The 22,199-nt window shown below is 59.6% G+C and overlaps 1 protein-coding gene across 1 annotated transcript; it reads right to left on the bottom strand.

Annotated features, from left to right (window-relative positions):
- Positions 1-140: 140 nt before the first annotated feature.
- Positions 141-22,001, bottom strand: RHBDF2 (rhomboid 5 homolog 2). The gene is made up of 19 exons (XM_055797396.1): positions 21,871-22,001; positions 11,683-11,806; positions 9,326-9,475; positions 9,107-9,231; positions 8,350-8,542; positions 8,066-8,278; positions 7,379-7,507; positions 6,876-7,009; positions 6,423-6,635; positions 6,141-6,252; positions 5,545-5,619; positions 4,957-5,118; positions 4,714-4,814; positions 4,176-4,239; positions 3,952-4,046; positions 3,637-3,712; positions 3,080-3,180; positions 2,678-2,831; positions 141-2,044 (listed from the first exon to the last, which is right to left on the bottom strand). Exons 3-19 carry the CDS (start codon positions 9,449-9,451, stop codon positions 1,625-1,627), a joined length of 2,493 nt encoding a protein of 830 aa, XP_055653371.1. The 5' UTR covers positions 9,452-9,475; positions 11,683-11,806; positions 21,871-22,001; the 3' UTR covers positions 141-1,624.
- Between the last annotated feature and the right edge of the window lie 198 nt (positions 22,002-22,199).

The following is a 22,199-nucleotide window of genomic DNA, read 5'->3' on the forward strand; positions in this document are numbered from 1 at the left end:
GAAGGGGTTTGGGGAGTACCAGGGGACAGTGCAGCCCTGCACATTCTCCTTCCCTTCCACACCAACCATTACAAAAACAACCAGAACCCCCTAGAAGTGCTGCATCCCTGTGGCTGAGAAAGGAGAAGAGGCCTTGTGCGTCTCATTAAATACAGGTAGAAATTTATTAAGGGGGGGAAAAAACCCACAGCTTTTAAAAAAAGTATCAAAAAGAGACAAATGAGGTGAAGTGTCTGTCTTTGGCTGGAGCAGCAACCAGAGGGACAGAGCAGGGATGAGAACTGGCCCATGGTGGAAGGAGGGACACAAGGTGCCACAGAGCTCCTGGGCTCAGCCGGGGAACAGTTATGGACAACAGGAGCGGAGCTCCCAGCCCTTGAATACTCACGCCAGGACATCCCGGCTGGGGGATTCCCACCTTCCTCCATTTAACAGTGCTGAGCCCCAGCAGCACCAAAGCAACATGTACCAGGGGAGGGACAGCCTGGCACCAGCCTGGGTCCAAACCAGCCCAGAGGGGTCACCCGGACCCCAGGAAGGACCTGCCTTCATGCCACAGCCGGTGGGAGGGAGGAGGAGATGCTGGGGAGTAGCAGCCCAGGGCTAGGGGTAGGTGGGGACGTACAGCCTCGGGCGGGGGAGGGGGAAGGCAACTGCCCCCCTCAGCACTTCTCTGTTTGAGGAAGGAGAGTTACCCAGGTCTCTATGCTTTGAGAAAGGGAAAGGGGTAACAGCAGGGACTCGAGGCAGAGTGAAAGGTGGGAACACCAATGGCTTCCCAAAAGGTCTGTGGGTTTCAGGGGCTGCCACACAACACCCCCACCCCTCCAGGGTGTTGTTCTCCATGCTTGCCTCCTTGGCATGGCACTACAAATGCAGTATGTGCTGCTTCTCTGCTTCCAAAAATGTAATTTCACTGAAATAAAGGGAAAAGAAGTCCCTCTGGGCCCAAGTCCTGCCTCTCCATCCCACGAGGAACCCAGGTGGAAAGTACAAGTCTCCTTCTATGGCCTCAAGGGAGCATCAGATGCTAGAGTGGGGCTGAATAATACCTTCAAATCCCAGCATTGAACACCTCATGGCCACAGCAGAGGTCCTGGGGAGCCCAAAGTGGGGGAAACCCTCAGCCTAAAGAGCTGCTGGTAAAAGAATAAAAATAAAAAAAGTGCCCCTGCAAAAAAGGGGGTTGTGTTCACAGTATGAGCTGCAGCACCCAGGGGGCACCGAGGTGGGATGGGGTCCCAGGCAGGCAGAGGCACAGGCAGGAGACCTCAGCAGCTTCAGCCCCAGGGCTGGGAGCCCAGCCTGGCCATGGCTGCACCAAAATCCCGCTTCCCTCGGCCCTTTCCCCATGCAGGCAGCAGCCAGGGTCAGCACCCGAACCAGTTATGGCTTTTTCAGGGTCAAGAGGCAGCCCCAAAGGGGTGCAAAGCAGGGTTGGCTCCAGCCCTGCTCCCCACTGCATCCCCAGTGTTTAACAGGGGTGAGCCCGAGGGTGAAGCTGTGCCCCAGGGTCTGTCCCACCCCAGAGAAGCTGCTGCCGTTTCCTCCAGGCTAAGGAAGACCTACCCCACAGGAAGCATCACTGCCGGTGCCTCTCCCAGCCCCAGCCCCACCAGCAGAGTCAGTGCAGGACCTGCTCCAGCTCATACTTCTCGCAGAACTTGCTGGTGAAGGGCAGGCAAGTGAGATATTCCACCCAGCGCCAGTTCACAGGGTAGACGTAGAGCCAGACCACCAGCGAGGCAAAGAGCCCCATGAAGACCAGCAAGGAGACTATGATCATGGCTCGCTTACGGTACTTGTCCACTGTGCCAAAGGTGATGTAGGGCAGGAAGGCAAAGGAGAGGAGGAGGCCGCTGAGGAAGCCAAAGAGGTGAGCGATGTTATCTATCCATGGCAAAAGGCCGCAGATGAAGAGGAAGAGGACAATGCCGAAGAGGTTGAGGAAGGCTTTCCAGGGTTTCTCCAGCACTTGCCAGCTCTGGAAGAGCTCCACGAAGAGGCAGGCTAGCAAGCCAAACTGGGACCCAGCAGGGCCCACCTGCAGGGATGGGGGAAGTCATGGCCAGATCTGCAAACATCACCCTGGACACATCCCCGTGTCCCCAGGGACTGTCTCTTCCCCACGCAAAATGCATTTGGCTCCCACATCCCTCCAAGGGCTGCAGTCAAACTGGTGTGGAGCTCAGGGGCAGAAGCCCTGGCACGGGAGAAAGAGGAGAGGAGCACGCTGGTACTGTTTCAACAGAACCTGTACTTTCCATGACTCAGCAGCCAGGCAGCATCACCTCCTCCCATGCCACAGCCCCCCGCCCCCATCCTGATGAACCCCCAGGTGGGATTAGGGCACTCAGCGTGATCTCATTTAAAGCCTGGCAGTGTTTCGCTCCAGCAGATTAGCCATCTGCCCGCCCAGGAACCCCACACACACACCGACACGTGGCAACGTGTGGCCCATGCAGCACGTGCGAGTCCGACACGTGGGCAGACTGTGCCACATGGACACCAGCCTCCCACCCCACCGTGGCAAAACGTGCCAAGGCACGAGCGCTTTGTGCTGCAGCCCCCTCCCTAAGCCTCTGCCAGGACAGGGATGGGGAGGGGTGTCCTTTAGTCCCCAGGGGAGCTGACTGGTTTCAGGGTGATGAGGGCAGAGCCCCCCCGCAACCCTCACCTCTGCCCTGTACGGCAGGAAGATGGCACTGGCCAGATTGCCCGTGATGCCACTGAGGATGAAAATGATGGAGATGCGATGCCAGCCTGCCAGCTTCTCCAGGTCCCTCAGCACTGTCATCTGGAAAGTCACTGACACCAGGCAATGGATGACGCTGGAGGAAAACACCCTGTGTTAGAGACCCCTGCCCTGCCAGAGCTCCTGCCTAGCCCTCCCACCCGCTGCCCTGGGGCACCAGAATTCTTACAAAACACCCTCCACTGATGGCACCTGTTGTAGCCTGGGGGTGTGCTCTCCTCTTCTCTCCCAACCCATCAGGGATCAGGGATTGGAAGACCATCCCAATGGATACTCCAGTCCCCCCATCCCCCAGGGCAGGGGTGTGTGTGTGCTGTGGCTCACCCAGCGTGCAGGAACAGGGACAGCCACAGGCGGTAGAACTGGTCGGGGACCTCTGGGTTGAGGAAGGGCAGGAGACCACAGACCTCATCCAGGCAGTGCACCTGCAAAGGCAGATGGGGTTGGGGGGTGACAGGGGGCTCAGCCCCAATCCCAAAGCCACAGGGATGCATAGGCCAGTGATGCCATGTGTCAGTTGGTGGGGGGGAGACACACGACCCTGGGTGGTAGTGGTGGACCCACATTGCCCAGGTATTGGGCAGGGAGCAACCAAGCATCCCCAGTGCCCCAGGAGATGCTCAAGGGCCGTTTTCCTGCCTGGGATGTGCCTTTCCCAAGGACACAGGTGCTGCCCAGCTGAAGCCCTACATCCCCTCCTGCCCCACACCAGCGAGGCGGGCACACAGCAGCAGCAGCAGTCCAGCTGATAGTTGGGCATCCCCCTGCTCACACCCATCCCATTCCTGGTGGGATATTATAAAGCCCTTTGGCATCAGCACAATGATGCACAACCTGCCTGCCAGAATTGTCCCACATACCCCCCCTCCAGCCTTGCTCACCTGTGAGCAGAGCGTTGCCTCCTCATGGAAGTAGCCATGCATGAACTCGCAGTATTCCCGCGTCGTGATCTCACAGCTGGGCAGACGCAGGGAGCAGGCTTGCTCAGGGCAGAGCTCGCTCCCCATTTCCCCTCAAGCATCCCCCTCTGCTCCCATAGCCATTTCTGCCACCGCCATGCTTCCCACACCCCCGCCGAGGCTCCATAACCTCCCTCTCTCCCTGGCACAGCTCTGGACACTGATGAGGCAACAAGAGGCAGCAGGGCAGAGGGGGGAGCTGAGCCCCGTCTGGGTGCCTCCATCGTTGTGACCCACCTGCCCTTGGTGCCGATGCAGCAGGGCCTGCCCTTGATCTGGCAGTCCATGTGGGCGAAGCCCGTGTGGTTGGTTTTGGTCTCGTAGGTGCAGATCTAGAGGCATGAGAGAGAAGCTGTGGTCAGGGGCTGGCCCAAGGCTCTCCCTGCAGCCCCTTGCCTGGCTCATTGCCCACTGTGCCTCCCCACAGTGCCAGCCAGCTTATGGTGGCACTGGGCTCTTACCGGCCACTTGGTGATGTCGTCTGGCCACACGTGGGGTGGGTTGGATGCTGGCTCCTCACAAGTCCTGCCAGGAGGATGGGGGTAGGGAGTCAGGTGGGGTCCCCCCTCCAACACATCCCTCTCTGCAGACCAGTAATGCCCCTTGGGCACAGACAGTCCTGGGACCTGCCCCCTCCCCTGGCTTGGGAGGGATCCTGCACATCAGTGTCCTGCAGCACCCGCAGCACTCACATCTGCCAGACAACCCCATTGATGCCTGCTCACAGCATCACCCATACCAGCGCAGCAGAGCAGGCAGGGACCAGCGCAAGACAATGCTGTCACCTGTCACCACCTATGTTTAAGACAGACCCCACCTCAGTTTCCTCACCAATTCCCTCTTCCTTATCATTCTCCTACAGTATGGAAGAGTCCCCCAGCCCCTTGGACAAGGGGATTCAAGGCACCCAAGCTGAAAAATGCAGCCCCAGCAGCACCCCCACCATGCCCTGCATACAGCCAAGTGACCGTGCTGCCTCTCCCCAGCTGTCACTCCTACCTGGGGTCCTGGTGACACACAGCCCCTGATGTCCGCTTCTCACCCGAGCCCCTGGCCGGTGCATTGGTGCCTGGCCACTTGATGAACGTTGCTAGTGTCTCCTGCAATGAGGATGGAGACACTAAGGATACAGCAGTGAATGCACCACTCTGAGCCTGCATGCATCCTGCCCTGGTGCTATGCAGGGCGCCGATGGTTTCCCCCTTTTCCCCAGCACTTCCCAGGGCCCACGGTGGCACGCACCGAACAGTCCTGCGGCAGGGTCTGGATGCAGCCCGAGTTGTCGTTCTGAACACAGCAGCCAGAGCCACGCTCCCGGTCCCGCTCGCGCTGGATGAGCCGCTCCACCTGCCGATCCTTCCGGATGCAGGGGGAGAACTTGGCTCCCAGGTGGATCAGGTCGATCTGGGAGGGAGATGTCAGTCCAGGGGGGATGTCCGTCCAGGGGGGATGTCCCATGGCCGCCTGCACCTCCCCTTCCTCCAGCTGCCCCCAGGGAGCACTCAGCAGGGGCAGGGGGTCCTCACAGGTGAGAGCCCAGAGTCTCAGTTACACCAGTGGAGGGAAGGTGGGTGGGGAAGGGGATGTGGTCTCTGCTGACCACCCTACTGTGATGCTGCAGCTCTGGGAAGCACTGCTGAGCCTCCAGCCTGGCCAGGGACCAGGCACTGGGTCCCAGAAGGATGAGTACACCAAGGGCCCAGGGCAGCAGGCTGGGACGAGGGGTTGAGCTCTCCCCCCAGGGACCCCCCTTGGCTCGACGCAGGGGGAGCAGAAGCTGCCAGAGGGCAGAGCCTCAGGCCAGGGGGTGAGGGGCAGTGGAGCCCTTACCGAGCTGGGCCCGATCCAGAAGTTCTCCTGCTGGATGTACTTAACGCTCTCGTAGACACCCTTGTTCCTCAGCACCTGCCGGGCCAGGCCAGGGTCAGCTCCTGCCAAGGGAGCCGGCCGTGTAGGGGTGCAGCCCCCTCTGTCTGCTCATGACAGGGCTGGGCAGCCCCCTTCATCCGAGGGGAAGGGCTGCTGCGTCCCACCAGCAACATGGGAGGGAGAGCGGCTCTGCTGCCAGCACGCACGCTGCTGCAACATGCTGCTGCTCCTCCAGAACACGCACCCCTCCTGTCCTGGCTACTTAATGGAGCCTCTCCAACAGCAGGAGCCAGCAGCACCCTGAGATGCTCCCACTCCTAGCAGGGAGCACATCAGGCATGGAACACTGGTTGTCACAGCGCCCCCCCCCCCAAAGATGGATGCCTACTCTCCTCTCTGGCCTGGGTGCCAGGGAGCAACACAGCCGGCTGCAGGTTCCCAGGATCAACCCCATCAGCCTGGCTTTCCTCAGCAGTTAGCTGGTTGCCATTTCAGAGCCAGACATGTCACTGGACAGCTGGAAGGGGACCGCCCTGGCCAGTAGCTCTTAAACTTACTAACTCTGTCGTCACGTGCTGGGTGAAGCCAATGGGGGCAATGCCATAGGTGCCAATGACCAGCAAGGTGATGAGGATGTGGACAAAGGTGATCCAGTATGTGAAATACGGCCTGTGGAGGAAAGGACCCAAAACTTGAGCAGCTCAGGGATGGCTGGGCAAAGGGATGCTGCAGTCCCCTGAGCCCTGGTCCCCAAGCATTGAGGGGGGGACACATCTGAGTTACAGCTGGGGAGCCCTGAGGAGCCCCATGCCCACCCCACCCCATCAGTCCCCCCTTACCGGTGGCTGTCTGTGATCTCCAGCTGCGACTGCACGATGCTGCTCAGGCTGCGGCGGTACGTCCTGTTCAGCCACTTCCCTACCACCCCCAGCCCGTAGTAGCGTTTCTTGCGGTCAAAAGCAAAGTGCTTCACTTTGGAAGCGATGCGCCTGCCTCGCCGGGGAGCTGGGCTGGTGCCAGCTGAGGCTGAAGCAAGCTGGGTACCCTCCCGCCTGCAGAGAGAAGAGAAAGCCATCACACCTGCTGAAAGGGACCAGTTGAGAAATACCCCACAGCCACAGCCCCGAGGATGCCCCGGAATGAGGGCTAGGGGCACCTCTTGGCTTCATCCTCCCAGAAGCGAGCTGAAAGTGCCTGGTGCCCACGGCAGGGATGGCTAGGGACATTGTCCTGACTGCAGCAGGGCATCTGGGCAGCCTCAGGGGCAGCCCCTGCTGAGAGCCAGTACTCACTGGGTGGGCTGCTCCACCTCAGGAGACAACCTGGCATCCTCCCCCACCGGGTGCATGCGTAAGTACGTGGCCGATAGAGGCGGCGACTCGAAGACATCATCGGGCATGGAGTACGTCTCGTCATGCATGTCCATCTGAAAGGAGGATGGAGGCATGTTCTTGGATGCATGCAAAGGGTGAGAAACCTTCCCCTGACCGAGCATGTCCATCAACTACTAACCCAGCTCTGCCTGGTTCCAGAACCCAGGGAGGGGGTAACCCCCACTGACATCCCACCAACTGCATGTCACAGGGTGTGACACATCCCCATGATGGTGGTGGCATTGCTCCCTGCCACTCCCAGGGAGCACCACAGCACTGGGCACAACAGTCGCTGATGCCCCTGCTCCTGGGGCAGGGCAAAGCACCAACACAGGGGTCTCCGTCAGAGCTCCGCTCCACATCCAGTCCCTGTGCAGGGGCAGGGGGACCCCTCCCTGCTCCAGGTGTGGAACGGCGCTTGCCTTACTGAAGAAGGATGAGTCCAGGGTATCGGCAGCATCCACCATGTCCTCGTCCATGAAGCTGGGGTACATGAAGCTCCTCTTGTTACTCCTCTGCTTGGGAGCCAGCGGCTCCAGGACAGAGCGTCCCTTTGGCAAGTGAAGCAAATGCAGGTAAGCAACCAGAAGGCCCTCAGATTTTGCAGCACTGAGGGTTTCTCAGAGCTTCCCTCCCCAAAGTGCAAAGCATTAAGTCCCAACTGGACACCATATCCCCCAGGGTGGGAAGGGTAGGCAGCAGGGGTTGGCAGCAGATGCTGCTGCCTTTAGCTCCTCAGGGCCAGTGTTGGACCATGACCACGTCAATCAGCATGACAAGTGAATCCCATTCGGTCCCAGTCCCACAAACCCATACCCAAGGGTTACTCAGGGCTCCCCAGGGGCTAGAGAGCTGCCAGAGAAGCTTCCTGGTGCCTCAACAGTGAAACCCAGAAACTGCTTTTTTCTTGGGATGTCCAGTCCTCACTAGAAATTCTCTTTTTAAGCAGAGCCCAGGCTAAAACTCACCAGAGCCTCCCCCCTCAAAGCCATGCTGGAGAGTCAGAGATCTCTGTGCAAAGCAAAAAGCCAAGAAGCAAAGACGATGGGCAAGAGACAGAGCTGAAACTTCAGGAAGATCATGATGCTCCCCAGGTCCCCAAAACTCACGCGGAGAAGGGCTGCGGCCGCCTTGAAGCTCATGTGGGCAACAGACTCCCTCTTCCTGCGCGGCAGGCGGCTGTAGCCGGAGCGGATGCTGTTGAAGGATGCCAAGGAGACAACGCTGGGGGTGAGTGGGGGCAGGACGTGGTGAGGTGTGTGGGGACGGTCAGTCTCATCAGGATGGCGGAAGGGACGGCCCCTGGCCAGGGGGTCCACGATCTGGAGGAGGGAAGAGGTGTCGGTGCTGGGAAAGCAAGGCTGGCAGCCCGACCCCACGTCCCGGGCTCTACCTTGGGCATCTTGGCAGTCTTGGGTGACTCGGTGCCTTGGAAGGAGGGCACCTCCTGGCTGGGCAGCTCCATGTCACGGTAGGCAGGCTTCAGCTTGCCATATCTCATGCTGCAGTGCTGCAAGCTCTTGCGCTGCCACTGCTGCCGCTTCCCCTCCCAGTCGCTGCTGATGCCAAACCATTGTGCTGTGCCCCTGGACACACAATGTGCACACTGGTCACCCAGCTGGTCCCCCCACCCCAGGTACTGCCATTCCACCTGGCATCCCATCTGGTAGGTGATTTGGGTTGGGGTGGCCCAGCCCAGCCCGCAGCAGGGAGGTTTTGACCTTGCTGTGGGTCTCAGGGAAGGGGAAAGGGAAGGGAGGGGGCTGCTGGCCTTTGGGTCTCTCTGGAGAGGTAACTCCATCGACACTTGCACTTCGCACAGGACAGTGCATCAGCTCAAGGCTGCAGCAGATGTCCATCCTGAGGTGCCTGTGAAAGTCCTACATAAACAGGGCTGAGAAACTTCCCCAACATAGAAAAAAAATGGTGTGAATTGGCACTAAACCATTCTGCTGCAGGATTATCCCCAGGCAGATACCAGTGAGTCAAAGCAGAGCTGGCTGCACAAAACCCTCTAAGGCATTCCATTCTGAGACATGACCTTCTATCCCACAGCCACAACACCCCAACGAGGACCGAGGGACCTCTCCAGTGACCCAGCCGCTGCCAGAGCCAACCCTGCCCTCACGCTGCTGCTCCCTGGCCCTCACTTGCGGATGCTCTGGGACAGGGAAGTCTGCCGGCGGAAGCCGGGCCGGTGCTCCAAGCTGTCAGATCCTTTTGAGCGGGGCTCCTGCAGGCTCTTACTCTTTCGGTAGATGGGAACCTTGGAGGGCTGGAAGGCAGAGCAAGGCATTAGGGACAGGATGGCATGGCGGGGGGTGGTGCCCTGGGGATGGCAGCCCCCCAAGCCCAGCCCTGTCACTCACCTCCTTACGGATGCCATCCTCCTCTGCCTCCCGGGGGGGGATGACGATGGAAAGGTTGGGGGGCTTCTTGCTCTGCAGGCGGCTGCTGCTGGAGCGGCAGCCCCTGTTCTTGTCGCCGGCTGACATCTCGGGCCGGCAGCAGTTGGCAGGCTGGGAGGGTGCAAGGAGTCAGCGAGAGAGGAAGGAAAATTCTCCCCTGGTGTTTGTGTGTGTGGAAAGGCTGGGTCCCAGTGGGAGACGGGGCCTCAACAGTGGGATCTCACTGCCTCAGCCCCCTGGGCCACCAGCTGTGCTGCTGAGATCTCGCTGCCATCAGCCCAGCCACTGCATCCCCAGAACCTTCATCGCCTCCCTGGGTTTGGGTGGACAGGAGGGCTTCCATCACACCCCAGTACTGCCCTTTCACCTGCTGGAAGCAGAGCAAGGGATGGCAAGAGCAATGGGGTCAGAGCATCCCCAGCAGCCCAGCAGCACCTGTGGGATACCCAGGTTTCACACCCCATCAGGATGTGCCTGAGCAACTTGGCATCTGCATGGGAGACATGGGGGGGATCCCTGCAAGCCCTGGCCTGGCCCATGGCACACAGCCACAGCTCTCAGACATGGGGACATTGGCCCCCCTGGTTTGGTACAGCGACAGAGCAGATGGGGGCTCACAGGCGCTCCTGAGGGGTCTGCAAAGCACCCACCTTGCCCATGCAGGGCAGGGTGAGACACGAGGGGATGCAGCCAGGCAGGAGACACACAAAGCCTGAAAACACCCGATTCACACCCCCACCTGCACCACAGCCCCCACATAGGGGACAGCTCCTGCTGCAGCGAGTGGTTGGGGCAGCCCATGTCACCTCCAGCCATGGAGCCGGGACCTGCCGTGTGTGTGTATGGGTGTCCCATGGGAGGGGAGATGCGGGATATTCCCCTTCGGGGCATGTATACACATGCCAGGCTGGGAGATGGAATCCTCCCTGGCCCCACGTGCAAGTAAGGTGAAGCTTAATGGCTAAGAGGCGGTTAATTCCTCGAGCAATCCCCTCCCGAGGGTCCCTGTAGCCTGGCTCTACCAGGCAGGACCTCGAAGGCAAGGTAATTCCATCCGAGTGCAAGGGAGCAAGTCCCAGATCCTATTAGGGGCTATGGAGGCTCTCAAAGGGAGGCACAACCCCGCTGTCCTCTTCTCATCCCCCCGACTATGTGCCAGCACAGGGACAGTGCCTCCTGCCATGCTCCCCCTGTGTGGCGTGCGCCGAGCCCTGCCACGGGCTGGCCATAAGCAACTGGCATTCCCATGGGATCTGCTCCCTAAGGGAGCTGGGAGCTGGCCCTCTCCACCTAAGCGGGATGGTAGAGTCCCCTGGGAGAACCAGGCAGCCTACTGTGGCTCCTCTGCTGTCACCCACCACCACCGAGTCAAGCTCAGAGTCCAACAGTGCCACTGGCTGCCAAATCCCAGCTTGATGCACAGGCTCAGCTCCTCTCTGCCCAGGATCCGAATAACCAGCCTCGTACAGCTCCACTCTCCTTCAGTAACCGCACTCAGGCAATCAGCTGAGTGACCAGGACCCCAGTAGCCCCCTCTGCAACAGGGTCCCTCTTGGCAGCCTGTTCCTGAAGCAGAAGCCAGCACAGGGACACATTTATAGCTCTCCCAGCACCCCAAGCCGCAAGCATAACCCACCCCTCAGACCCCACCACAAGCAAAACTTGGCTTTAGGAGCATGGGGACCCCATGGGACCTGCAGGATGCAGGAGCCCATCACCAGTTCCCTGGGGACGTGGGAGCCTGGAACTGGTGGTGCTAGAAGGCACCACTGCCCTCCATCAGCTCCTGGGCCAGGTGACAGCCTGCTGCCCCTGCCTGCCTCTGCACTGAGACTCGTGCTATGCTCCCCTCCTGCAGGGCTGGCTGTGGTACCGCTGGATGAGATACTGGGGACACGTGAAACGCGTGTGGCTGGGGAAATGCCAGGCACAACCAGGGCAGTGGCTTCGCTAAGACCCCTCCATCCAAGGGCACCAGCAGCCCTGGCTGGTGGCAGGGCAGGCCAGATTAACCCTGCTCCTCTCTGGCCAGGGCGACAAATATGGTTCATGGTGGGGATCTAGACGGGAAGACGCAAGGCAGCCATCACACAGACAACACCAGGACCACGTGAGATATTGCTGGAGGCAGCACCTGTGATCACAGGCAGCATCCCAGCATGCTGCCTGCCTCCCCTCCTCCCCAGGTGCACCAAAGCAGCACCCTTGGGTGCTGCCAGCTGCTCAGCTGCTGCCTCACCCCTTGCTGCCATTAAGTGCCAAAGCTGGGAGCAACCAGCTCCCAGTTTCTCCTGGGGGGTCAGCCAGGGTCTCCCTACCTCATAAGAGTGGCAGGGATCCCACACAGCACGTCTTGATGGCAAACACCCACCGCAGCCTTCCTCTTCCTCCTCCGTCCTTCATGCACGGCAGCACCAGGACACGGCTGATCTCCTGCCTCACCTGGCAGACAGAAAGGCTGCAATGAAAAGCCACGCGTGGAAAAGCAGGGAGGGCTGCGGGAGCATCCCAGGCGGAGGGAGAGCTGAGCTCTACACTCCCTGGGCCTTGGGGATGGGGCCGCTGGCAGCTGGGCACTGGCAACACGGACCAGCCATGGCACAGCGGCAGGAGGAGGAAGAGCCGCCACTCGCAGCAGTGCACCTTGCTCCATGGCCGGGGAACTGCACGGGGCAGGCAGGGAGTTTCTGCCCACTGCTGCCAAGCAAAGGTATCGGGAAGCGAGACACCCACGAGAGTGGGCATGGAAGGAGAGTGCCTCGCCGAGGTATTTAATAGCTGCGCAGCTGGGACAATGCCAGCCAGGCAGTCCAGCCCCAGCAAGCAAAACTTTCCATCCCACTGGTGAGCTGGAGACGCTGTTTGTTTTCCTCCCTGGGCAGCCAGCAACGAACTTGAGATGCCAGCTGCTCTGGAGAGCCAGGGATGGGAACATGCTGGGATCAGAGCAAGCCCTGGGATACCCTCATCCTCCTCCAGCACTGGGGAATTGCTGTCAGTGGCGGGAGCCAGGAGCACAGAAACTGAAGCCAAACTGCATCGTTCAGAGGTGCGAGAGGACACTGTGCCCTTGCACAGCCCCACTCTTACACCCCCATCCTGAAATCCCACCCCACCCCAGGCAGCTCTCTGCAGGGACCCCTGTGTTTCCTGGTGCAGCAGTTCTGCAGCCCACCTAACAGCCCAGCCCCACTCCCCACCGGCTCCCAGTGCTGCATGGGTGGAGGGATGGAGCTGGCCTCCCCGGAGTAGCGAGGTGACGCAGCTCCCGGGGCAGTTGGCACAACCGGCAGGCACCTGCCGTCCTGGTCACGCAGCACGGCTGGAGCAGTTTTCACAGCTCTGTGCATTAACACAATGTTTGGCACTAAGAGAGAGCAGGGAGGAGGAGAGCAGCCCCCAAGGGCTGAAGTCCCCATGGCCACATGGGCTGGGTGCAGCGGCCACCCCGGAGCACAGATCCTGACCCACAACAAGTTTTACCCCATGCCAGCCACAGAAATCCCCTAGGGACAGTTCTGGGAAGGGGTTTTCCAGCTCCCCACATGTTTTGCACTGGCATCCAACCTCTCTGGTGCTGACACCACTCTTGCCCAGCACGCTTGGCATGAGAACGGGCTGGCCAGCACCTCCAGCCAGAGCAACCCTGCCATCAGCACTGCGGGTCCCCTTCAACCCCGGGACAACACCACCAGTAGCACTGCCCTCCACCCAGCAGCCCTGGCACCAATCCCATCTGCTGGGCACATCCTGGCCACCCAGTGGTGCTGTGGGTCCGGAGGGAGCCTTGGCACAGTCCCCAGGAGGGATGCAGTGGCTTTGCTCTGGGGTCAGGAAAGGGAAGTGAGAGGCTTGCGGGGGGGGGGGGGCGGACCGGATGGACACACACACTGGACAGGGACGGGACAGGGACAGGATGGATGGATGACAGCTGTGTGAATGCCCTGCTGCAGGGACAAGGCAGGTGACAGCAGCGGGGGGTGCAGAAGCACGTCCTAAGCTTGGCAGGAGCTGTGCACTTTGAGCTAGAAGAAGGGTCCTGGGGGCAGCACAATGTCACTTCAAGCTGGAAAAGATCTCCAGGGAGAAAGAAAAATGCACTAAGGATGCTGCTATCTCTCACGGGAGAGAGATAAATGGGCAGAGGGATGCAGGGGCGGTAAGCTGGTCTGGTCAATAAGAACAAGAGATCCCACAACATCACCATCTTCCCTCTCAAAGCTCTCTTGCCCACTGAAGCTCACCAAAGCCTGACATCCAGCAGCAGGGGCATGAAACCCCCATCTTCTCCCAAGAGGGCAGCTGTATTGGGGTCAGTGGTGAGCAACTGGGATGAGGTTTTAGTCTTCAGCCAGGCAAGGTACAGGGAGGGTGAGGAGTGCTGGCTCCTAGCCCCAGGGTAAGTCACAACAGATGCTGAGGAAGCACGCCCAAGGAAGAAAGTGATGGAAAAAACTGATGCAGCTCATACAAGGCATCACTGCAGGATGCTCCAAGCAACACAAAAGGGACCATCAGCAAGGCCAAGTGGCAACCTGCAGAGCAGAGTTGGGGGCAACCAAGCACAACCATCATGTAGACAGCACTGCAGAGCAGCCCCGGTTGGAGGAGGATGTATGCAGCATATGGTGGGTGCACAGATGCTCAAAGAAGGATCAGAATTGCTTTCCTGAGCCTGATGGTGTGGAGGGAGGCAACATTACCAGTACTGGAATAAAAAGCGCATCGTGCCGGTGCAATTAAGCAGGGAGGAGAAAGCAGCTCTGAGCCACCCGAGGGTGTAGGGCCAGGAGCAGGACCCCCGTGAGCACAATGCGCCCCTGCTCTTCCCTCTCCATCTTTGTACGGGAGTGAGAAAGGGGTCAGCAGTGCCGCAGAGCCCCTGAAAAAGCCCCACAGCCATCACAGTTGCTCACACCCAAGAGCCCATCGGGCAGAGCATGCCGCTGCTGCACGCCAATGGCTGCCCGTAAATGATTCACGAGCGTGTTAAAGACTCTCTCAAGCCTGGAGCCTTGTTAAAAGGTGCTCCTAGTTATTAAGAGCCTTGGATAGGAAAGTCAATTCGTCCAATTGCTCTAAGCTTCAAGTCCCTGTGGACTCGCACCCGAGCGGAGGACCCTGGGCGGCTGCCCAGCACCTCCCCCCCTTCTGTTCCCTTTCTAAAAGCTTTTTCACCATTTTCCAGTCTCAAGTTTCAGATCTGAGAGAAGTAGTCCAGCACAAACAGCTCTTGAAATGAAAAGATAATATTGGGAAGAAGAAAAAAAGGAAAAATAATTATGGGATGGGGAACTAAATATCTGAACATTTTTCCTTCTTCTTGGAAAGCCCAGACCTGTGTGCGCCTCAGCCCCTCATGGACCCACTCGAATGGGGAGACCTGGAGAGCACCAACCCCCAAGGCAAGGAGCAGCCTGGCTCTGCTGCCTGCCTCCTCCCAACCTCTGCTTAAGTACTCAGGCCTTTTTTTTTTTTTTAAAAAAAAAAAAAGAAAAAAAAAGAGAACAGAATACACTTTACAGCTCTGCTGCAGGAACCCTCCTGTCCCTTGGGGACCCTGCACAGCCCCATGCCCACAGCACAGAACCCCCCCCCAGCTCACACATGGCCATTTCACACCCTGGCACCACATTAGGCTGATTTTTTTTTTCTCCTCCCAGCACAGAGAAGGCAACCCCATCTTTTCCCCAAGCGTGCCCACCCCACTGCAATGGGACCACTCAGCAAACCTGCGACACGCAAGGTTTCACTCTGAGTCCTGAGAGAGGACTGCTGTGTTTCAGGAGGTATTTTAAGCTGCCCCCTCCCTCTCCCACATCACTGACCCATGCAGTCGGCACCAACAGTAGCAGGAGCTTTAATCCCCATCTTCAGTGCAGCTGGGGTAGCAAGACAGGTTCTGGATGCCCGGCCGGTCCCTGGGGCGTGCAGGCAGCTGGCATGTACCTCACCCACGCTGCCATTAGGAAATCCTCTCCTATTTTCCACATCAGGCAGGACATTGGGCAACTGCAGCGGGTTTGTTCAGCCCAGGCAAGTGCCGTGCCCTGGGAGGAAGCAAAGCTACCCGGGGAGATAGAGCACGCTGGCCGGGGGTGCTGCGCTGGATGCTGCTGATAAAGGTGCAGTGGGCAGAGCAAGTGGGAGCCGGGGAGGGTGCATGGCTGCTCGTGCCACTGCACAAGGCAGCCATGTGCTGGACTTCCCTGCCGCAAGGGTCTGATCACCGGGAGTGTGTGGTCCCGGTCTGCCCGGCCATCCTGGGTGCTGCTACTGGTATCAGCAAAGAGAGGGAAGGATTTGCCAGCGACATCTGGGAGTGGGTGGGAAGAGCCATGCGGAGGATTTCCTGCATCTCAGCCATGGCCTGTTTCCCACCCGCATTAATTTTTACTGGTGCAACAACCCCCTGTCCCAGCGGTTCAAGTGCTGGCATCTGAAGGCTTCTTGACCTGCTGGGGTGGGCAGTGAGCCCTGGTGAGCCGGGGTCCCCCGGTGCTACTGACCACTCACCCCACACCTCCCCACTCCCCCTTCCCTAGGGGCTCCAGGGCGTCCACAGACCCTCACAGCAGAATAACCTCAAACAGGGGGCACTGCACAAACCCACTCTCTGCTTCCCACAGCAAAGACGCACCAGCTGGGGTGGTGGGTGCTGCTGGAGGGGCCATGGCTGCACAAGGGGACCCTCAGCCCACCAGCCCTTTTGTTGGGCTGGAGCCCAAGCCAAGCTGGGAACATGCATGTGGAGGCCTCGAGCCACCCCAACAGCTTTGGAAAGAGCAAAGCCACCACTGGCAGCAAGGGCAGCTCCACCAGTGACCGTGCAGAGGGGCCAGCTGCTCCGCGGCAGCACCGCAGGCAGGGCTGCAGTGCTCTCCAACCCAAGGAAAGCTCTTTTCCAGGCGCCGCACGGATTCCCCAGGCTACCAGGATTGATCTAACTTGATTTTATCTCAGAACTGAGTAATTACTCAGACCTACTTTGATTCCTCATTAGCTTGGCTTAAACATGGGGTGCACGGGCATGATGGTGCAAGTGCTGTGGCCCTGGCTGCGCTTTCTGGAAGGGGCTGAAGGGTCCCAGGTGGTTGTTTACCCAAGGCAAGGGGGGCAGCCTGCCTGCAGGCTGTCTGCTCGTGATCCCCCACGCCACAGGTCATTACTGAGTTCATTCTCACTTCCGTCTTCGAAGTAAAATTCTTGGTGCAAGATGACAATGGGGATGGAGGGGGACTTTCTTCCTCCAGTTCTTCTGCAGAACACTCATTTTGACAGTGACTCTGGGCACAAGGGCTCAAGCTGGACTTGCAGACTTCCCTAATCCCCCACTGCCTGTTTCAGAGAGCACCGAGCCACCCAGAGCAGCGCTGTGCTGGGAGAAACGCCCTGTATTTGCAGAAGATCCCCTCGCCATGAGCTCTGAGCATCCCTGTGCCTTGTGGGATGTGGCAGTGGGAAGTGGTGCTCAGCCCTGCAAATGAATTCAGCTCATCCCAGACACAAGATGAGCCCTGGGCTGGCAGCAGGACTCGCCCCCTCAGCTACAGCTCCCTATCTCTGGGAACAGGCTCCTTATCTCGGCTCAGCCATTTCAAGGTTTGTACAACAGGCTGCTCACCCAGCCAGCCCCCATTCTGTACAAAGGGAGAGACCCAGGTGGATGCCAGCAGCCTCCTTCAATCCCCACTCAGGGCAAGGAGCTCCCTGAGGAGAGGGGACAAGGACCTTGCAGTGTCCCTCTGTGCCATGGATGAAGATGGCACCTTGGCTGGCAGCGGGCTGCCCCTCAGACACTCCATTGAGCCTCAGTGGTCCCCTGGCCCCAGCGCAACCCAGGAAGGCTGCTCCCTGGCACCCCTCCATCCTCTCAAGCACCAGCAGCCGAATGGGGGCCACTCTTCAGCCTTGTTCCCTTTGGTCCCAATTGCCACAAGGCCAGAAACACCCAGGTCCACACCCTGCAGAGGAAAGCCTGACCACAAACAGCTCATCTCCATCCAACACAGCGCAAGCCCAGCACGAGGGATCCTATGCTCACCGGTGCCTACTGAAACCATGTGATGCTCTCACCCCATCGCAGCATTGCCATGGACCTGTGCCAGCAACGCACTTTGCAGTCTTTCAGCTGCCAAGAGCTGGTGATGGGGTCTCCCTCACCATCCTCCTCTTGCCTGCCATCCCACCTCAGGGAGTTGCACCCACAGGGAAGCCATACAGCTCACTGTAGGGGCTTGAGATGCTGATTTTTAAGGAGCCAACTCCATGTCTTCCTCAGGAGTCTTGGACTGCGTTAAGCCACCACGTGCATGAGCAGACTTCACCCTGATCATGGCATCACCTGTGGAAAAGCCCTATGCCAGCAGCATTGTGCCAGTCCCAGCAAAATCTCCCTGCTCACATCATGGAGGAGCTGAGGAAAGGACAGGACACAGCAATGCCAAGCACTGGGGATTCACCCTGGCTGCCCATGAGCTCAGAGTGCAGCCTTCGGGCTTACACATAACGGGAGGTCATTCCCAGCCCAGTCTTGGCATTCCTGCAGGCCAGCAAATTACAAGGATAACCATGCCAAATCCCTGGCACAAGCTGCCACATGATGCATGGGGAGCAAAGGCAGCCCCACAGTGAGGGGGAATGCTCCGACACATTGAGCATCTCAGGGGGGTACCAGCCACATCTCCCTTGCCCCAAGCAGGTCTGTCAGACCAGAGGAATACATCAGGAATTATTATTTTTAAGCAAAAGGCCAATTAAAAAAACCCACTAAACCAACACAGACTGCTAGAAGGAGGGGCCCATTGCCCTGGGCTGCAGCAGCTCAAAGGCACCTGTAGGTGGGAGGGATGGCTGGGCAAGTGGCAGCCCCCAGGATGGGAGCAGAGGGCAGGACCACCTGGCCGAGCAGCCCACCACAGGGCTGAACATCCAGCACAGAGACAGCGTGCCCCCCATGCTGGCTGATTTCTCCCTCCCACCCAAGGGCTGCTAGGAAAAGGTTGAGGAGCGTCACTGGGCACTGCCCTGCTCCCTCCCTGCCCCCGTGCCCTGCTGCAGCCCCCAGCACCACGGCTGTTGAGTGAGTCTGTTCACAGCTACATTCTCCCCTCTCAAGGTATGGCCACAGCAGCAAGTCCTGCACCAGTGGCTGCTCAAACTCCCCTTGAGGTGATAAGCAGTGGGTTTTACAGGAGCTAGTCATGCTTTCTGACTCATTTGTGGTATTTCATAGGTGGGGAAACTGAGGCACTGCAATGCAATAAGCCTCCCTGCCTTCCCACTGCCACACTGCCTGAGAGCTGGTCCCTTCCCTGGGCAGCTTGTAAGGCTTTATCAAAATCTGTACAACTCCCCCAAATTTAAGGTATTGGAGGATGGGGGGGAAGCCCTTGCACGTAAACCCCATGAACACTTCATTTCCACCAGGGGAGCAGGCTGCTCCCCTGCCCTCCCAAACTGGTTATTTGGGGGTTGCCCCCATCCCGCGCTCAGCTAACACAACCAGCACCCCACGACGCTGGCCCTCAGGGTGTGGGTTCCTAAGGATGAGGGGGGAACAGGGGTACTGTGCAGCGGCCAGGAAGAGGACAGGGTTGGTCCTGGGGCCACCCAGCACATGGACCTTCCCTAAAGCACCCTCCCCCCATCCATTACCCACCCTAAATGGCTCATGAAGAGAGCAACCACCAGCCAACTGGGTTTTGTTTTGTTTTTTTAGGAAATGGGGATTAAGTGAGAAAAAGGGTACCAGCTTCCATACTCACAAGCAGACATACAGCTTTCAGCACTCACTCAGAGGCCAGGAAACAACCACAACTCAGAGCATCCCACGCTCCCAACAAACCACAGTTCTGGAGCCTTGTAATTAAAAGAGACCATACCCATCCCCTCTGGGGGCTCGTCACATTACATCTCCCAGCCTGCCAGGACAGCAGGGACCAGCAGTCATTAGCTAAAAAGCTCCGCAAGAGGAGAGTTTATGATCCCATCACTTGTGAGTTCATATAGATTTAAGTAATTAGTTTTCAGCCTTCACTAATTGACTCCTTCGGACCAGAGCCCCTGCCAGCACCAAGCCCATGCTTGCTCCTCTGGGCTCAGGTCCCTGCTGGGCTCCCAGTGCCCGTGAGAAATGTGGAAACATCACAGGAGCCCCACGCCAGCCTGGGCAGCTCCCCACACACAGCAGGCAAGGGATAGCATGAGAAGGACAAGCCCCCCCCTCACAGAGCATAGCTCACTGCCACAGATGCTTTAGGACGTGGGACCAGGGCTCCCACCACCACACCCCCTCACAACTCCCCCACTGGCCGGTTCTCCATCAGCAGTCCCCCACTTTCTTTGGGGACAAGCACTGTTCTGAGTCCAAGCTCATCCCAAGGTTTGTTTTCAGATCAAGACCAATAACCTAAGGGAAGGAATAAGGATTTCTTTGGGAGAATCCCTCAGCTTCACTGTAAGAGTTAAATGGGAGCATTATCAAAGGGCAAAATGCAGACTCAGAATACAGCCACATGCTCGTCTTTCACCCCAGCACAGCCAAACACCACCTGAATTCCCCATATCATCCCATGGAGTGCAGCCCCCCAAAGAGAGACTACCCCGCCAGCAACCTTCCCACCCAGATTCACAACACTGCATTTCCAGCACCCACCGGCATCTATTGTTCCTCCTGCCAGCATCCACGCTCTGGCAATGCCGCTCACACATGCATCTGACAGAAACACCGGGCTCGGCCTCATCCTGCAGAATTTGTACCGAGGTGGCTGTTTCAGCATTAAACCTCACTCCACACACTGTGGTTTACCCTTTCTCACCCCGGGGCTCACAGCGCCTCCAGGTGCAGTTTCCAGCACAGCTGCAGCAGTGCTGGAGAAACCCCCACTGTGGGGTAGGGGGGAGAAGGAAGGTTACCGAAGCTCACTTCAGTCACATGCTTTCCAGCAAACAGGAGCAAAACCTGCAGAAGCCACCCTCCAAATGAGCAAGCAGCAACAGGTGTCAATCACCTCGTTAATTGCAAAGGAGCTTGGAACCACAGAGCTCAGGTAGGGCAGCCTGGGAGCCCAGGAAGCCACTTGTGAAGCCAGTGGTGCCTGGGGTACACCAGGCAGAGGCAGCTCTGGTTTCTCTCAGGCATGGCTGCAGTTGAACCCTCCAACTCGTTTTGGAGGTGGGACACTTCCAAGCCGGTTATTTCCCACTTGAGAAACAGGCAGGAGCCAAAGGATGCTCCTTCAGAGGGCACAATGGAGTGAGCTGAGCTGGGTGGCATCTGCCCACTCAGGATAGCCATGGGATGCTCCTAAACCCTCCAGCTGGGCCAGTGCACTGCAAGCCCAGGACAGCAACAATATGATGAGCTCACCCTGGAAATCCCCAGAAGTGACCATCCAGGACCTGGGCACATGCAGGCGGGAGAAGGTCCTGGCTCCCTGCAGTGGGAAGGATGATGCTGTGCTGGGGAAGAGGGCAAGCACTTCCTCTTGCTGCAGGGACCCAGCGGCAACAAGGCAGCCTCTCGGGTCCCCTTCCCCCTTGCAGAGCGTGGGTGTGGGGAGCTGAGTGAACGCTGCGGGGTCTCAGGCTACGGTAGACACCACAACCTGGCTGCCGGCAAGCCTGGTGGGGCCAGCTCTGCCCTGTGCTGCTGGTGGGCAGCAAGGCAGGGCAGGACCAAGGTAACGCTCAGCCTCACACCTCTGTCCCAAAACCACTGAGAGCCAACAGCAAAAGAGCCAGTGGCTAAACCATGCCCACCCAGCATCCCTCTGCTCCCTGCGGGATGCCCGTAGGGATGTAGGATGGCCGGACCTTTCTGATGTCGCAGGGTTTTGTTGGCAGGGGGCTGGCGGCAGCACGTGCGAGCGCCAAAGCCTCCAACCAAAGCTCACACCAGCAGCGACAACAAAGCCCCAGCGGCGGGACAGGAGGACGATGGTCCCTACAGGGGCACCCTGCCCCCCCCCCGGCACCCTGCCCGCCCTCGCCTGTACATCGAGGCTGCTGCTGCTCCGCAGGGCGCTGCCAGCCTCGCTCACCTGGGAGGGGGAAAACCCACCCGCAAAACCGCCGGCCCGCTTGTTTATCGGGCCATCAGCTCCAGAAGTAGGTTAGGGCCTTCCTGCCCCGGGCAGGGCAGCGGGCAGGGCAGCGAGCAGGGCCCGCCCCGGCAGCACGGCCGGGCCACCCCGCCGGGCCACGCACCCACCTGCCCCCGTGATGAAGAGGAGGAAGAGGAGGGTCCCCCCATCTGCCCGCCCCGGGGGGCACGGCCGCAGCCCTGGCGGGGGGACCCGCGCCGCCCTGGCAAAGGGTCCGGGGTGGGGGTGGGGGGGGTGGGTGCAGGAGCAGGCGCCCACCCGGACCGGGCCGAACCGGGCGGGAGCGGCGGGGCGAAGGAGGAAGCTGGCGGGACGCGCCCGGTCACAAAGCGGCAAGAAACCGAGCAAGCACGGAAGCACCGGGACCCCCGCCCCGCTCCCACCCTCGGCCCCGCTCACCTCGGCGCGGCCCCGGTCCTGACCCTGCTCCCGGTCCCGTCCCGCCGGCACCAGCCGCCGCTCCCCGCCGCTTCCACCTGGGCCGGGCTGGGCATGGGGGCGGTACCGGGGCGGGGCATCCCTGGGGCGGGGTCTCTGTGGGGGCGGGGTCCCATGGGGCGGGGACGCCCAGGGTCCCGCCCCGCCGAGCGCCCGCCCATGGCGTCATGCGTGGGTGTTCCCGCGGGGCCCCGCCCCAGCGGCAGCTCCCTGGGCCCCGCGGCCCGCAGGGGCTGCCGGCGCGCGGGCGGTGCTGAGCCCCTGCCACCTGCCCCGAGCCTCTGCCCCGG

The sequence above is a fragment of the Falco peregrinus genome, chromosome 2 (genome assembly GCF_023634155.1).
Source record: "Falco peregrinus isolate bFalPer1 chromosome 2, bFalPer1.pri, whole genome shotgun sequence".
In the NCBI taxonomy this organism is placed as follows: domain Eukaryota; kingdom Metazoa; phylum Chordata; class Aves; order Falconiformes; family Falconidae; genus Falco; species Falco peregrinus.